General features: G+C 44.9%; 1 protein-coding gene across 2 annotated transcripts in view; it reads right to left on the bottom strand.

Moving 5' to 3' along the window:
* XPO6 (exportin 6) overlaps positions 1-17,026 on the bottom strand; it is a 59,331-nt gene that overhangs the window by 31,116 nt on the left and 11,189 nt on the right. For both annotated transcript variants that reach the window (XM_063343611.1, XM_063343610.1), the window contains exons 2-6: positions 10,018-10,108; positions 8,504-8,616; positions 5,130-5,327; positions 2,272-2,431; positions 1,798-1,875 (exon numbers count right to left, since the gene is read on the bottom strand). In XM_063343611.1, coding sequence (XP_063199681.1) covers positions 1,798-1,875; positions 2,272-2,431; positions 5,130-5,327; positions 8,504-8,616; positions 10,018-10,108 — 640 coding nt within the window. The remainder of the gene's footprint in view (positions 1-1,797; positions 1,876-2,271; positions 2,432-5,129; positions 5,328-8,503; positions 8,617-10,017; positions 10,109-17,026) is intronic.

The following is a 17,026-nucleotide window of genomic DNA, read 5'->3' on the forward strand; positions in this document are numbered from 1 at the left end:
AGCTGCCTCAGCACAAGGACCGTCCAGCGATTCCCCAAGGAACTGAGAGGACGTGGCAAACAGGCTTCCACTGACCATCACCCCAGGATTTGTCCCACTGTTTTTTGGGGGGTTTTTATTACAACTCTAGACAACAAAGTAGATTTTTCCAGGCTGTACCAATTTAAGTTACCAGCACCTCAGAACAAACCAGCGTTATTTTTTTCCAAGGTAACTCTGGAATCTGCAGTACCCCCTCCTGCGGGCATGGCCTTGGATGTGCCTGCACTACCCAGCATCTGCTAGCGTGCACCTGGGCTCGCCGAGCAATTCAAGCTGTTTTGTACAAATACAGCATCATTAACGGCCACTGAGGCACTTGCTACCAACAGTCGATCCTAACATAAATCAGCTTTTCACCGTGGAAGGCCCCAACCTTACCCAACGTCACACCAAAGCACCGAGGCTCCTGCTGCCAGGGTGGGTGAAGCTGGAATTCCTGCCCTCTCCAAGCAGCATGTGCACTCTTTCCCAGTTTTGTTCTTTTCTATTAATTTTTTTTTTCCCCTCTGCGCCTTTTTGCTAGCTACAGCAAAATCCACCCCCAAAACCCAAGGAAATACTTCTTCCCATTTTAAGTTTATGTTTTGTATATAAATATAGAAGTGTCTTAAGCTCTTCTGCAGGAAAGAAGCACTTGAAATTCTGCTCAAACTTAAACGTGAAAGTTTTAACGCTAACCAAAAAACATGAACAGAAGCTTATCACAGGCAGCTGTCTTAAGCTGACTAGTGCAATCTGGCCACAAGGAAGTGATCAGCAACTCTCAATTAACTGTTTAAGGTCCCACAGGCGAGCAAGACAAAGGTGCATGATACAACTGCGTTGGCTCACAGAAACCACTGCACCGAGCACAACCCTGGAGAAACAGGTATCAGATCCACAAGGGTTTCATCACCTCCCTGTGCCCAAGTGGTTATTACAGGTTTCCAGGCCCTAAACCCTTCTTTTTTCCCCCCTCATTAAAAGCAGACAGAGGCAAGATCAGAGCTTTTAAACAAAATACTGATTTGACTGCATCGGAGTATTTCTTCTCGCTTTGTTTTCCAAGAAGGAGGAACAAAGACGCCACGTGCTGCTGGACAACGCTGGGGTGAGCTGAATGTTATCAATGATCCATGTTACATCAAGGCACAAGAAACACTGATAGTCATCAAGATCAGCTTCATGCCTGGGGTGACCCTCTACATCCCCTTATTTAGCCTTAACAGGATAAGTGACATGCACCAACAACGAGGACATAGAAATAGTCTCCATTTTGCAGGTAACCAGAAATATGTACGTAAGTGAGTTCAGATCAGATAAACACCCACGCAAAAGACTAACAGGAATAGGCAGAAAACAAACTTTCACAAGATACAGGCACACAGTCCCAGACACCTTTTTTTTTTTTAAATTAGGGCTTCAGTTTTGCTTCACTTTGGCTTTTGAGGTGCTTACAGCCAAAATTCATAGATGACAATGCCAACTCACTGCACTGACACTTCAGAAAGCTTCTTGCCACCTGAGGACAAGCACATATAGGTGCAATCTTCACGACGGTGGCATTTTCAGTGGGGCATCCTCTGCAGTGGGAATCGGTTCTTCAGGTAAGGTTTGCCTTTGCAACCAGAAATTTGTCGGCCTATGAACAGCTCTTAGAAAGGGTTAATGCAAAAGGTTAGGCAGTAAAGGAAGAGATTGATGCCTGATATTGCAAGTACATGGAAATAATATCTTGCAGCTTAAATACAAGTATTCAGCTTTAGCCATCCTTACCACTTTCTCCTGACGTCGGGGATGGTGGTGGAGTGGCAGCAGTAACGCTGTGTTTGTCCCAGATGCTCTCCAAAATACCTGGCCAAAGAGACAGTTTTCAGAACAGCCTGATCTAACAAACACACCAGAGACTGCAGGAGATCTTCAGCAGAACACATCGTTAGTGCTTTGACAAGGAACATTGTCTTCTCCTAGTGGACCCAAAGAAATTACCAAGTGTTTATACACACCATCTCAGTCCCTTTTCATAAAGGAGGGGACATACGTAGCTATACAGCTGCTCTGCTACACAACTTTGTCCATAGCAAGCCGACCCAAGTGCTTGAGGGTAGAACTGAGTGTTCAAACTGCAGGAGCAGCCACCACATCGCCCACACATTGCTTCACTGAACCCAGAACGCGCGAGCTTGCCAGCGCCTTAGGGATGGTGATGGAGAACATTTGTTTCAACACTCCAAGTGCCGTAACTCGTACCTGTGAGGAGCCCAAGCACCGTTTGCACCTGGTCTAGGAGCAGCTTGCGTAGCTCTTCTTTCCGGGCTACGCTAAGATCTTCCCGCGGACACGCCAGTTCTTCCGAAGTAGTTTTCAACATGATCAGTCCCAGAGGAGTGGTGACAGGAGACTGAATTAACTGCGGGGAAAACACATGCATGGAACACGTGATGCTAACATTCCGCAAAGCTATCAGCTGACGAACAGGGGGTTAGTAACGCTACCAGCGGCTTCTAAGCACTTCAGGACCCAAAAAGTATCAGTTCCCACACTTTGCAGCGCTGCATGTTGAGGGAACTAAAAAAAAAACCTGCAAATACCCAATTTCCTGAGACATTAATCTACGATGTTGCAACAGTTCAAGCACCATGGGAATCCTTGGGGTTTCACGAGAGCTTTCATAATGTCATTGCACGCATTCTCTGTTCCAGCTTGTTTACCAGTAACAGTTTGTTCCTCCTCTTTGCTGCCTTCTGCCGACATCATCACTTCTCCGAATTGCCTCAGCACCAGCCTTTCACCACGTTACAGGGCTGCCGCTGCAGCCACCCTCAGGTCAGGAGCCTGCACCTTCAGCCAAGCGCTTTCCCATTAAAAAGCCCATCCCTTCCCATAGAAAGAGCTGCAGCCAATATGGGATGGCACCAGGACACAGCTAAGGGATCCAACCTCTCCTCTATCGCATCTCAACCTGGAAATCACATTTACCCTGAAAAGGGTGACTTCCACCACGGGCAGAACGCGCAAGAACAGGACCAGAGAAGGCAACGGTTTTTGCCTTTGTTGGCCACTGGGTTATTACAGACTCATTCAAGTGGGACAAAGTTTTATTTTCAGCTGAAATTCAGCCCTGCTCCTCTCTGTCGACCTGGAGCATCCAAAATGATTTATACACTATTCCCTCTGGGAGAAAAAAAGCCTAAAGCAAATCACACTTTCTACAAGTAATCCTGGAAGTCATAAATTCTGTAACACAGTCTGACTTCGGTCCTAATCTCACCGACCCACCAAACCAGAATTAACATTGCTCGGGCTACACAGTTTGGTGAAATACATGGAGAAAAAAAGTCCATCTAAAGTCTCTTAGTCTAGATGTACACGAGCTTGGCTTTCCGAAAGGAAGCATGACGGCACAGGAGCTGACAGAAAGGAAAATTAAAGAAAATTAAATAAAACACACAACTTGTTCGCAAGTTACAGAAAGATTTAACATCTCCTCTCAGAGTATTTTCTGACGATACCAGGAAGTTTAGCAAAACCACGCACTGGCACTTCAGCAACGTTAAACAAGTTTTATACCTCTACGGAAGTAGCATGTTCTATGTAGAATTACTGGTTTTGCATAATGACAATACCGTAGTCCAAGTTACTTTTCTTCTCCATCCCTCCAATGGTTCAACAGAACTTTTAGAGCCTACTTAGAGTACTGGGATACGATTGAATGCTAAAAAAATCAAACAGTTGCTTCAAATGATCTGAGGAGAAAGTCCTGAGAGAGGACTCATCTGCTACTCTAAAAGAGAATTATTCTGCTCCTGTGCTACTCTTCATTATTTTGAGGTCTTGGAGTTCAGTATTAGTGTTTATCTTCCACTTTTCCCAAACATTTTTGGAAGGTGTCTGCTATAGAAATTAATTTATGGGAACATTTCCTTCTGCAGCTGAGTTCACAAGGAGAAGCTTAAGGAAAAAACAGATACCCAAAGTGGGTTCTGCAATCGCTTAAGGTAACCTGCAAAGCGCTCGAAAAGCAAGCAGGAGCTCAGAAAGCATTTCGATTGCAGATCAGGTGAAACGAAAGCCAAAACTTTAAGTGATAGACAGCCAGTTGTCTCAGAGCACTTATTGTCAAATTGACAATTCAGGAAAAAAACCGCAGCATGTCGCAATACACGATTACAGAGAGCTATCTGAAAAGAGATTATACCCATTAGTAACAAGCTCCGTATGCCACGTTAGCTTTTTTAAAAAATAAATTTACAATTAATACTAGATCCATTTATCTTAACAAATAAACTCCTGCCACTCAGGGACTTTGATTTTTATATTTATTTTTTTTTTTAAAATAGCTGCCCTGTGGCTTGTCTGTGGGCAGAGCTACATTCAAATCATGCAACGATGCCAGCAGCAAACGTCTGTGCAGCACTTCAGTTTATGCTCAGCTTCTTTAAGCTGATTATGAACAATTTCAAGAGAACCGGAACCAAAGTACTCGAAGCCAAAGAGGAGGTGCTGGTTAGGCTCCAGCAGCAGCGCACCGTTAGCCCAGCTCAGGCTCCGCTGCGACGATGCTGAATTACCACCAATATTCAAACTAACGGCACTGTTTCAGCCGCAAATACATACCCCAGTCTTCCTGCAAGAGCCCTCTTAAACGCCCCAACAGCACTCCATTAAGGACTTTACATGATGAGGTGCCAAAGATTTTTGGGTATCTTTGGCTATTAGGTGAAAAATCTCCAACAGCCACATGAATAAACTTCACTTTTGAGAATCACCCCGCGATGCATCCATAGTTTTACCGACCTTTTTCTTTAAGGAACAACCCACAACCCTGATGTTTTCCACAACTACTCCTAAATATTTAAAATTCAAAGTGCAGTTGATGCTTGCTGCATAGTAATGATCTTTGTCAAAAAACTTCTAACACTAGAAAGAGCTGTAGCATGTAGGAAGCTAAGGGTTACTTGCAAAATTGAAAAAGAAAAGGAATTTAAGAAGCAGGCTTGTTTTTCAATGTAATTATTTAGTTTTCATCAAGGGAAGTCCCTACCCGAGGTAACAAAATAACATCATGCTGTGAATGAAACCAAGTTTTCCCTTTAGAAACTTCTTACCTGCAAGATGTTGGTGAAAAAGTCATGGTAGAACATCGGCCAGTCTTGCCGGCCGATATCCACGATGACTTTGCAGAGTTTGTTCCTGATGAAGTAAGGCAGAGTTTTATGGTGAGCTAGCAGGAGCTTGGGCAGGCAGCTGCGGATCTCCATTTTGTCTTGAGATGGGACCCCGAGCCACATCTTATTGATTAGGTTCTGGAAGAGAAACAGACCCCCCCCCCCCAAATGAGCTCATTTTAGACATGCTAATGTCACAGCACTTTACTGAAGTTGAAGCGTTAGGTGCCTGAATGGGATAACCTTAAAGATACCAGGTATAGCGCTTGAAGGAAAGCACGGTCCGTTAAAAACTTAAGAATCTACATTTAGTGTAGTTCAACCTTCTTTGCTGCCAGATTATGTCCCTGCTCACTGCAGGGGGGTTGGACTAGATGGTTGGACTAGATGACCTTTAAAGGTCCCTTCCAACCAAACACATTCTATGACTCTATGATAAGGAAAGCAGCGGCTCTTCACAGGTTAATCAGACGGTGTTTCTGTTTTGTTAGAGCTCTGACACAGGCTCGCGGGGCAAAAAGCTGAACTTTAAAGATGCTTTAACTGCTCAGCAGTCCAGGACCAACCCTGACATCTTCAGCGACATGCAGAGGTGAATGTGTGCAGACTAAGCTTGGCAGAACAAGAACAGCTTAACAGAGGGCAAACCCTGCACCAGCAACTAACTTGGAATAAGCTCTGGTACCTAATGGGGCAACCGAACCAAAGACAGCGACGGCTTAAGCTGCTGAACAAAACTCCCTGGGCTTGTCTCTCACAAGGGATGGGCTCTGACAGAAAACCCCAAACCCACCCCCACCACAACAGCAGCGTGTTTGTAGATGCCCTCCAACACCAGAGTTTCACAAACGATGGATTTCAGTGCCCCAGAAATTGCTGCCAAGATCTCTTTAAGTACACCAGAATTTCTATTAACTGCCAAGCAACAGCCACCATCACCTTACCATTTTAACTGGTTTTGGGTCAAGCAGAACTAGTTGGCATGTATATAAAGTATTTCCACTATCTTTTAGCCCCAGGCACCTAGATTTTCCCCTACAAAGGGGGAAGCATAGCCTTGTATGAAGCAGAAAAACAAAAGAGGGGAAGCAATTCAGCTTTAGATGACTCTGATGCCACCTGGGTCTCCTGAAGAGAAGCTGGAAGGTCGCCGGAGTCACTGCCATGCCCTGAGAGGGCACCACTTTAACAGAAAGCTTTTAGTCCACTTCAAACCAGACAAAATCCATAAGAAGGCAGAGTTGCAAATTGCTTCCCTGCTCTGCTACCATCCCATTTTAGGGGCTCTGGAGCATTGGGAGCTGAGCCTCTCCGGAAAACTCACCGAGGAAGCACCGTCTGTACCCATCTGCAGGCACACAGCTCGGAGAACTCAAAAGCAGGAGGTACTGCAAAGTGGTTTGTTGCAGAAAATGGGAAATTATTTATAGTCAAAGCAGATCCAATTCACAGTACGGACGTACTGTGCAGAGGTACCAGTTCACAGGGTAGAGGCACAGGGGTATATTTATACATTAAGTGCCTCAAAGAGGTTGTTTTCCGGGTTTTATCACCGAGGAGATCCAGAAGTATTGCTTAAAAGCAATGATGACCCAACCAAATGAGAGTTCCTCGAGAATGAGAGTTTCAGAAGCCCCAGTAAAACTGGAAGACGTTTTAGCTTTAATATTCATGCTTTAATGCCCACTGAGTTTTATCCTACTCATTTGACCTGAAAGTGGCAGCTCCCTCCACCTGTGAAATGTTTTGGGGAAGATGTTCTCTTTTCCAAAAGCAAGAAGTGAAAACGGTTCATCCGGAAGGGGGCTGTAAGGATTTTTATTCCAGATCCACTTTTAACTGCCTAGACATTCTAGAAAATACAGCCTTCTCGGGAGGTTTTGGGAACGATCCTTGTGTTTATATAGACGCTTTTACTGGCATTCAGTACTCACAGGGAAGTGAAGGAGCAGACTAGGACAGGCTCCAGCTACGAGGAGCAGTCGATGTGCAGCACTACAGTAGTTAACTCTGGAAATTCAAGCTCCTCAATGGAGAGATCCTAATCTCTCAGCTGAGCTGTGGACTCGAAGTCCCTCACTTTACACTTGGACAGTGATTTCTTTGTTCCACTTAGTTCTGGGCACAATTATTTTTTTTATTACTACTTCCCACCCCTCCTCCAGAGAGGCAGAAGCTCAGTAATCAAATATGTTTTCCTCTTCATGAAAATCAGTTTAATTATTGCAGGCTGCTGCTGTGGGACACCCATCCCCAGAGCGGGAAACAAGTCCTATACCCTGGCCTATACCATCAAGGCCAGGCTTGATGAGGCTCTGAGCAACCTGATCTAAAGATGTCCCTGCTCACTGCAGGCGGACGGGACTAGACAACCTAAAGGTTCCTTCCAACCCAACACATTCTATGATTTGTAATGATTACCCCATTTTCGAGAGGAAGGCAAATGAGATTGAGTCCAGACTCCCTATGCAACCCCAGCGAAATAAAGCAAACATTTCAAGTGAAGAAGTCAACAACAACATGGATAATTTGGCAAAAGAACAAAACTTTTAAGAACAGTCTTGTTTGCTCTGTCTAAAACGTGGTGCACTGCGAAGGATATAACCCCCCTCTGATGTAGGAGCACAACGCAGAGGTCACAAACGAGCAGGGTGAGGGTGTGACATGGACCAAACCCCAGAACATCGTCAGGGCAAGACACTGCCCTGGTCACTGAGAAACCAGTTGATGAAACAGAGCTGTTCACAGAATACTTCTGTTTTCCCCAGTAGATACACAAATCAGTATTTAGGCTTGTAACTTTCTTCTTTTATAAATAGGTAAAAGGTGGGATGTGGTCTTCTAAAAGAGACCTTACTGCCACAACTAGCGCATAAACTTGTGGGATGTAGTTCAAAAGCATCAAGCACAATTACGAGATTGTCAGAAGAAGAAAAGCAATTTTGTCTTCCCTCTTAGCATTGTAGTTTGCAGTAGTTAGTATCAGGTAATCACGCACGTATTTCTGACCATAAAAAGGGTATAAAAGCAATAACTCCCTTAAAAGCATCGTGCAGAAAACTCCAAGCAGCCTCTGAAACTGTACTCAGAGATGCCAGGAAATTAATTCTTCCATTTCTGTACAAAGATTCATATTTCTCCTCCTCTTAGCCTGCCATTAAGCAACCTCTCTAGGAGAGAGCAATAAAAGCATTCTTTATCACCGTACTTACTAGGACTGCCGTTTTAGACAAACATTTTCAGACCCAATCGATTGCCATATAAAACTGCAGCAGACGGAAAACGCACTAAGCAGGCATCGGTCCACATCTTACCTCAAACACGGTCAAACTGTACATCATCACATAGTCGTTTCTTGTACTTGACAGGAAATAGAGGCAGAATCTCCAAGCTCCTATCTGCTGGGCAAAGTTATTTAAAAGCTCCTCTGAAAAAAAATAATAAAGTATTAAAAAGTTACATTAAAATTCTTAAGCTGTGAAAAAAAAAAATAAACCTGTAACAACATATACTGATAACACAATAACACGCTGAGCGTGGAAGGAACCCCACGTTCAGGGAATGACTCAACCTGGAGGAGGAAAAAGAAAAAATAATATAAATTTATACTCCTAAGTATTAAAAGCAATCTAACAATAGGCTTTAATGAAACCAAAATAGGTATGTCATTTTAGAATACAGTTTTGACATGAGTACTACACCAGACTAATAGCTGAATATTAACATAAATCACCCAACAATTATATTATGAGCATTACCACTTTATTTATAAAAGCCAAGTGCTGGGATACCAGGTCACTGTGAAAGACTGGGGGTACTTCACGTCACACACAGGGGTATAAAACCCACCTTGTTTTGGGGCAGTTGCTCCAAGAGCCATTGACTTTGTTGTAGGTCAGCGTATCAAAAACCTCTCCGAGCACTTGGGTACAGGGTTTGGTCATCTCACATCAAGTGACCACATACCAAACGCGGCAAAGGGAAAAGCTGCGAGGGCTGTTTTACAGGCTAAGAAAATTTAAGCCTTCATCAATCTGTTTCTTTCCTGCAACTTAAGCAGGAGAACGGGGGATGCTGAAGGCTTTTACCTTTTCCACAGCAGGAGACCTACACAATAGGGGAAAAAAACCCACCAAACCCTTGCCTAGTTGCTTATTCTTTATTTTACCAGATTTCTGGGAGAAGTCTTTCATGCTGATCATACTTTTGGCACTGAAGTTAGAGACAACAAGAGTTTGAGAACAAAAGCAAACAGCCTGTTTACAGCTATTAACCACAGATGCGGGAAGCAAATCTAGAGCACCTGCAAGATCTCTGCTGGCTTTCAGGAGGACATATTTAATAATACCAGCCAAGATGAAACCTCCCTGTTTATTCCCACTTGCCATTTCACATGAACTAGGACAGCCTTCTGCTTTCCCTTCTCAATGCTGAACAAATCTGAAGTCCACGCTCCATCTCTAGGCAGAAGGTAAAGGTTTTCCAGGACGTGCAGTCCAACAATGTAAAGGCAGAAAAAAAAAAGTCACATCCTTCCCCTACCCAAACCAACTTACTACCCTTGATAAAAAAACCTGCATCTCCATGCTCACAGCAGCAGACGGTTACTGACATATTAATTATCTATAGGACCTGCCATGGGATCTCCAAAACCCAAGCTACATAAACCCTTACTTCAGGTTGATACATAAGCAGGAGATGCCAGTTTGGTATCAGGTAGAGCACTTTTATCTGCTGTATTAGCTTAACATAACCAAGTCACCTCTGCTGAGGCCCACAGGCAGCAGAAAGCAGAGGGGACCATCCTTTAGAAGAGGCACGAACTCACCTATCTCGCGTTTCCGCTCATTCGTTGTGCAATTGTGGAAAAACTCTGTCATTAGACTCTCCAAAGCCCGTAGCGAGGCCTCTTCAGATGCCTGGGAACGACATTGGAAGGGAAGGGTTAAAACTAACTGCCGCTCTGACTTGCACTCAGGAGGCCGGCATTGTTCATGTCACAGATGCACCCAAAACCCCACCAGAGCACCAAGTCCAGGAGCAGGGCAAAATAATCTAGAATTTAAATTCCAATCTGCTCAATGGTGTGAAGTAGCCACAAGAATTGTCCACTGCAAGTGAAAGCTTTGGACACCGAGGACCATTTGCTCAGCTGCATTAACTAACGAAAACAATATAGAATCATAGACTGGTTAGGGTGGGAAGGGACCTTAAAGACTATCCAGTTCCACCCCTCTGCCCTGGCCAGGGACACCTCCCACCACACCAGGTTGCTCAAAGCCCCATCCAACTTGGCCTTGAACACCTCCAGGAACTTATGAGAAGTTTCCTCCTTTTTTTTTTTTTTTGACAGCATTTAGTAATTTTAAGTTAGCTCATCCTTCTCGAATAATTCTCGCAAAGACAGCAAGTTCATGCGAAGACACTTTCAGATGTTTAGAGACAATAAATACAGCGATAGCATGGGGAGTGTGAACTTTGCGGGGCCTTCTGACACCCATTCCTCTCTTGGCCTTGGTGCCACTGTGCCACGCCGCCACCCACACCACCAGAGGTGCTCAGGAAGTCGCAGCCTGAAAGACTAAGGAACTTCCAGCACTTTGAAAAGCTGGAAGTATTCAGCAGCACGCTGTATTGTATACAAGTATATGTATATTGTAAGATATATGTTGTATATACAAGTACACATATACTTATTTGATGCATCCATGTATTCAGGAATTTGATTCAAGAACACACTCCCATCCCCAAACCTAGCCTTTATTATTGGAATTCATCAGTTACACGTCTCGGCGTTTATAAATCCTAAAAAGAATGATCAGAATTAGTAGACAGCCACTGCAAGGTCACTATAGTTTTGCAGTTCTCTGGAGTTGGGATGATTTTATTCTAGTAACAGCTCACCACCAAGCCCAGCCTCTCCACTGCGCTGCGCTTCCCTTGCATTGGAGCCTGATAATGGATAGCCGTAGAAAACTACTGCTACGGTACCGACCATGCCATTAGTCATTCCTCTAATGTTTTCAACGCACGCTATCAATAATAAATGCATCAAGATTCAAGCCCTGACCTTCCTCCGCACAGAAACAAAGTAAACCGTTACAGAAAACTGAAAGTTCTGCCTCAAAAAAATAAAACCAGAAAAAAACCAAAAACAAACAAACCCACGACCGGCAGTCTTCTGCAAAGAGATGAGCAAAGGAGACAACTTGCAGAAAAACTACGGGCTTCTGCTCGTTTCCATTTCCCTGTAGAGCAGCTTCCCCAAGGACCACCACAGGGCCAGGCGGCAGGAGATCCTCCTCAAACAGCCTGGGCTTGGATTAACCCCCCCAGGAGAACAGACACAACAGCCTGGGAAGATAAATTCAGCTCTGCTCTCCAACAACTGGAAATGGATGCTCTGTAGGACACCACGCATTTTCAATTACTTAGCAAAGGAACACTGGATTTCATCCTACCTTTCCTCTTGCTTCTCCCCCCACCTTTTTATTTTTCAAGACCTGCTCTAGAAAGCAAGGACTATTTTAGCAAGGAACATTATTAGTGGGAAATTGGCTTAAAATAACCTACAATCAAATCCAAGCCACTTTGCCAGCTTAAGCAAGATCAAGCACCCATTATCACTTCTTTAATCCATTTATACGCAGTGTCTGCAAACAGTCCCTTGCACCGTAAACTTCCCCTTGAAGCTGGCCCTTCAGCCAGGTCCTCCTCCTGCCGGTCACCATTTCCCAGATAACAGCAACACCATAGATAAGAGCCTCACTTCAAAAAAGCATATTTGATTAAGTGGAGCCCTTAATGACATTAAGATACAGCCATTTCTACACATTTCTTTCTGGGACGTTCCACAATGTTGCACGTTCCTCTGCAGCCTCCTTGCTCCCACGTAGATCCAGATACACAGATCCAACGTTTTCATAAATCCCTGTAGTTTCCTTCTCGGCTGCTCAACGCGGGGTAAGTCTCACCAGCAGCTTCTGATGCCAAACCCCCAGAGAAGAGTTTCCAAATTCTGGAATTTGATGCAAATTCCTCTGCTATCCCACCCCACCCCTCCCCTGGCGGAGAGCAAGATCACCTCAGTTCACAGAGAAGTGTTAGCTCTTCACACAGAAATAGCAGGGCTCAATTGTTTTTAGATACCTAATTCAATCCTTCAGGAAGAGTAGTTGAGATAAGGCATTTTTCCCCCCAAGATGAAGGATTTATTTCCTACTTTTGGAAATAAATTACGGAGTTCTCAAATCTTGAGCATCTGACCTGTCCTCCACTGACTTCAAACTGCCTTGGCACCAAGGTTTTGAAGATGAGAGCACCTACTCCTAGCAACACCCTTAATCTTTTATATAAAAACACCACTATCACAGTGTTCAATGTCTCAGAGACAAAAAAAAAAAAAGAAAACAGAGCACAACACAAGCGTTTTATGTAAAAAGCCCAGGCTGGCCAGAATCCAAGGCCAACTTGGGCAGAAAGAAACAGCGTGACCTCTGAGATTGTTTTCTTCTCCTATTTGACTTCTCCCGGCTGTTCCGGAGGCTTGGCCAAAGGAAGGTGGAGTAGCACAAATTGTCTGAAGTAATCAGAACCCAGCCCAGGACGGGCTCTACAAACAGGAGAGGCTCCCATGTCCATCCCACCTCTCTGCTCTGCCCTGGGGAGGCCGCAGCTGGAGCACTGACTCCAGTTCTGGGCACCCCAGTTCAAGAAGGACAAGGAACTACTGGAGAAAGCCCAGTGGAGGGCTACGAAGATGATCAGGGGCCTGGAGCACCTTTCTGCTGAGGAAAGGCTGGGAGCCCTGTGGCTGTTCAGCCTGGAGAAGAGAAGCCTGTGAGAGAATCTCATCAATTCTCAGCAATAGCTAAAGGCAGGTGGCAAGAGGATGAGGTCCAGACCCTTCTCAGTGGTGCCCAGGGACAGGACAAGGGGCAACAGGCGCAAACTGGAACATGGGAAATTCCATCTCAACAGAAGGAACAACGTCTTTCCTGTGAGGGAGCCCTGGCACAGGCTGCCCAGAGAGGTGGTGGAGTCTCCTTCTCTGGAGACATTCCAAACCTGCCTGGACACGTTCCTGTGCCACCTGCTCTGGGTGACCCTGCTGTGGCCAGAGGGGTTGGAGGAGATGATCTCGAGAAGTCCCTTCCAGCCCCTGCCATGCTGTGATTCCCCCGGGTGCTATCTGACAGCCACACCAAGACCAAGTACACCCGGCGAAACAGGGAGAGTTCTGCATTCGCTAATGCCTTTTGGGTATTCCTCAAGTTAACCATTCCTGGAGCACGAGCTAATCGCCCACCTTTCGAGCAGAAGCTCTGATAAGTAGGTCATTGAGATAAAGAGGACACATGCTGCTGGAGAGACGCAGAGGAAATTTACTGTACCTGTACCGAGACACCCCAGAAAGCAGATTATCTAGTGAGGCCATAATAGAAGGTGAGCTGTTTGTAGGACCTGCGGCTGTACCCATCTGTACTATTTCCAGCTGTACCTCAGTATTATCACCCACGTTAATATGCAGTTTTCTTTCTTCTAGGGCTTGGTGTTTACTCTGTACTGAAGAAAATGAGGAGGAAAGCACCACCAGGGGCTGGGAAGAGAAATGCCGATGAATCCTGAATCCAACACATGGCCATCAAGGACTGCCTTCAGTCCTGCACAGTCAGGACAAGACCAAACGCCGCAGGCAGTCAGAACCAGCAGTACCCAGTTCCGTTTCTGTCTGGTCTGAAATTCAGCCATTTGGGTCGTACACAAATTTCATATTTTAAAGGTTTTTGAGGAAAGTCAAAGTCTGGACCATTAGGAGAATCTACTACAGGCTTTCTGGGTCAGGGCTGGCAGTTTGCCCCACCTCCGCGAGGCACTACGAAATACTCAACTATGAAAACAGAAATACTTCCCACTCACTTTCACAAGTTGTAAAGTCTGACCCTTCTCACCTCACTGTGCCTCCCAGGGTACTCGGGGCTGGATCAAAACCTCCAGAAAATGCTCTTTGCTCTCCTCTGCCAACCATTTGAGGGAAAAAATACTCAATTCTATGAATCCCATTCGCAGGGCGTGAAAACCATGCAAACCTTTGCAATTCACTAAAAGCAGCGAAGGTAAGATTTGGCATGTCACCATCCACACCAGCTCCACTGCTTCCGACTGCCTAAAACGCTCTGCTTGAGCTCAGACCTGCAGGGAAGATCTCAGCTGCCAGATTCAGCAGATCCTCCAGCCAAAGGCGACGTCCTCAGTCAGGGCTTGGTTTGGTGAACAAACGGGTCAGTGATGCAGGAAAGTAAGTAAGGGTCTAAATCCTACTGTGACAGCTACAGATTCCCATGTGCCAGTAGGACATCTGCACTTTGACCTAGAAATTGTTTCCAAAATAGCATCTCAGAGACATGTCATGGCTGATTCTCCCCAAAGTAGGTGCCGTTAACAGCTGCCGTGCTATGCTGGGTCCACAAGGCCATGGACTGGGCAAGTGTCACGTCTGGCCCAAGTCTGCTGCTCCTGGAATTGGCCTGTCTGATTTGAGCATGACTCGATATGGATCGGGGTGGGAGAGAGCCACTGTCGCTCTACCTCCTTACCATCCCCATTTTTGCCCCGTTTAAGTTTGCTAAAGGTGTTTCATTAACAGTTATCAAACGAGAGGCGTGTAGCTGCTTACTCATGCCATTTATCTATGAACTCCAACCTTTAATACCCTTCTCATACAGCCAGAAAAACGACAGATTGACAGCTGAGACTACAGCTCCCTGTTTTGACAGAAATGATGAGATTTGCTACCAACCACTGGCATATTTAAAGACATTCTCCATTCACCAAAGTACCAAAAGAAGGATCTACAAAGCCTGGATGTAACCAGCTGATTTCCAGGCTATCGTTCAATTCCATTTTAAGATGTACAAGCCATTAACTGATTTCTGTTGATTAAGGAAAAAAAATAATATATTAATAGCTGCCAACTCACTGCACTTCAGGCTGTTCAAACTCCAGTTCCCTGCACCTCAATAAGGCTCTAGAGAAGCAAAATCTCTGTACTTCGCTGCTTAAGCCAGGACTCCATGACAAGTTTGGTTTAGCCTGTAGACCTATGACTAAAGCATTCGGGTAGGACGAGTTACTCATCCAACTCTGGCGAAGAACAGAAGAATCATTTTTTGGGACTGCAATTTAGACATCGCACATTTACTTTAATAGAAATTACAATGCTAAGTTTAGTTTGCATATAAACCAAAGACACCACCCCCACCCCCCTTAAAAAAAAAGTACCCGATTATTGTGGAAGATATGAAAGTGCTTTATAAAGCTATTTCAATTTTCTCCAGAAGTGCTTTCATTTAGAGTTCACTTCCTATCTTTTTTTTTTTTACTTTTTTTTACGTCCTCTAAAGGGATTGTTTCTTTTGGAGGAAAGCTTTTCTCTAATGCTTTGCCATAAAAACACAAGCTGTTAACTTTTTAATGTTTGTTATTAACAGCTCGGTAGAGTATCGATCATACAAACGATGTTCTAAATACGGCAGCTCCGGCTGACAAGGAGGGTTACGTCTGGTGAGGTTTTTTTCTAATGTGTTTGGAAATGGATATCACTCCAAAACAAAATTAAGGTAATCCCTCTACAAAGCCTTTTTTAGCAAGATGTTAGTTGCAGCTGTGATGCTCTAAAGGTGACTTCAAGCACCCTTCAGGCTGGAACACTTTCCTCTGATGTGGAAGGATGGATTTTACACCACAGGAACTGAACCTTAAGGACACCTTGTTCAGCAGCAGGTGGGAAAACCCCTTGCACTGCTGAACCCCAGAAGCCCTCACCACAGATCTAACCCCCCCTGTGACATCTCTGCTCTTTCAATAAAGATGGGATCCTCCCCGTTCGGGAGCTGTTATTCACCACCCCTCTGCACCCCACCATGTTTTGAACTCAGACGCCCACTCTTGTTCCATCCCTCCCTTCAACACCTGCACTGCCGAAGCACTTTTCACATCATATCCAACACCTACCAGCCCATAAAGCCTCCCTACACCATACAGTGATAACAAACGGAGATATTTTTCCAGCACAGCCCCACCTTCCTATTTCTTTTAAGCCTGCTTCTCCATCCCCTTCCCACCCACCACATCTCCTACCATCACCAGTGCAAGACATGCAGCCCAGCGCAGTCCGGCCTCCTCCTGGTTATCAAGCTTTGGATCTTATCACGTTTTACCAAGCTCTGCTAAAACGAGTATCGGCTACACCTACCAGCTCGTGCTAGCGATGGACAACTCTTCCAGGAGAGGAGGGACTGCAGGGACAACCCCCTGGTGGGAAGTGTTCCATAATGCCACCACCAAGCCAGTGCCCGGGGTTAAGAAGAGAAAAGAAATCACGCAGACACCACAGCGGCAGCTGTTAGTATAACATAACTCACCCTGCTTTTGCTAAAGTACACTGGCCCATCCTCTTCCACCTTGGAGCCTTCTGCTTCCAATTTTGTGCAGTTTATTAATAATAATACAGTTAGACACACACACAAATATAAACGACTACACTTTAGCTGCTGAATTTTCTTCCTTCTATTATTTTTTCCCTAATTGTTGTAGACAGTTTTTAAGGAAACTCAGTCGAGACTAATTTAATAATACACATACCTAACACGCATACGTACTAAGGTAGTAATTTACTCATCTAAGAATTACAAGGGTGTCTTTAGAGCCCCTCCCTGCCCAAGCCCTAATACAACATGATAACAAACACGTAAATTAGTAATTATACTTTCAGAAAGACTGTGGGTCATTTCAAGCCTTTGTGTGGGTCACAAAAGCCTTCCTTTTGCAGCTATGGG

This window comes from Chroicocephalus ridibundus, chromosome 8 (assembly GCF_963924245.1).
Source record: "Chroicocephalus ridibundus chromosome 8, bChrRid1.1, whole genome shotgun sequence".
Taxonomy (NCBI): Eukaryota; Metazoa; Chordata; class Aves; order Charadriiformes; family Laridae; genus Chroicocephalus; species Chroicocephalus ridibundus.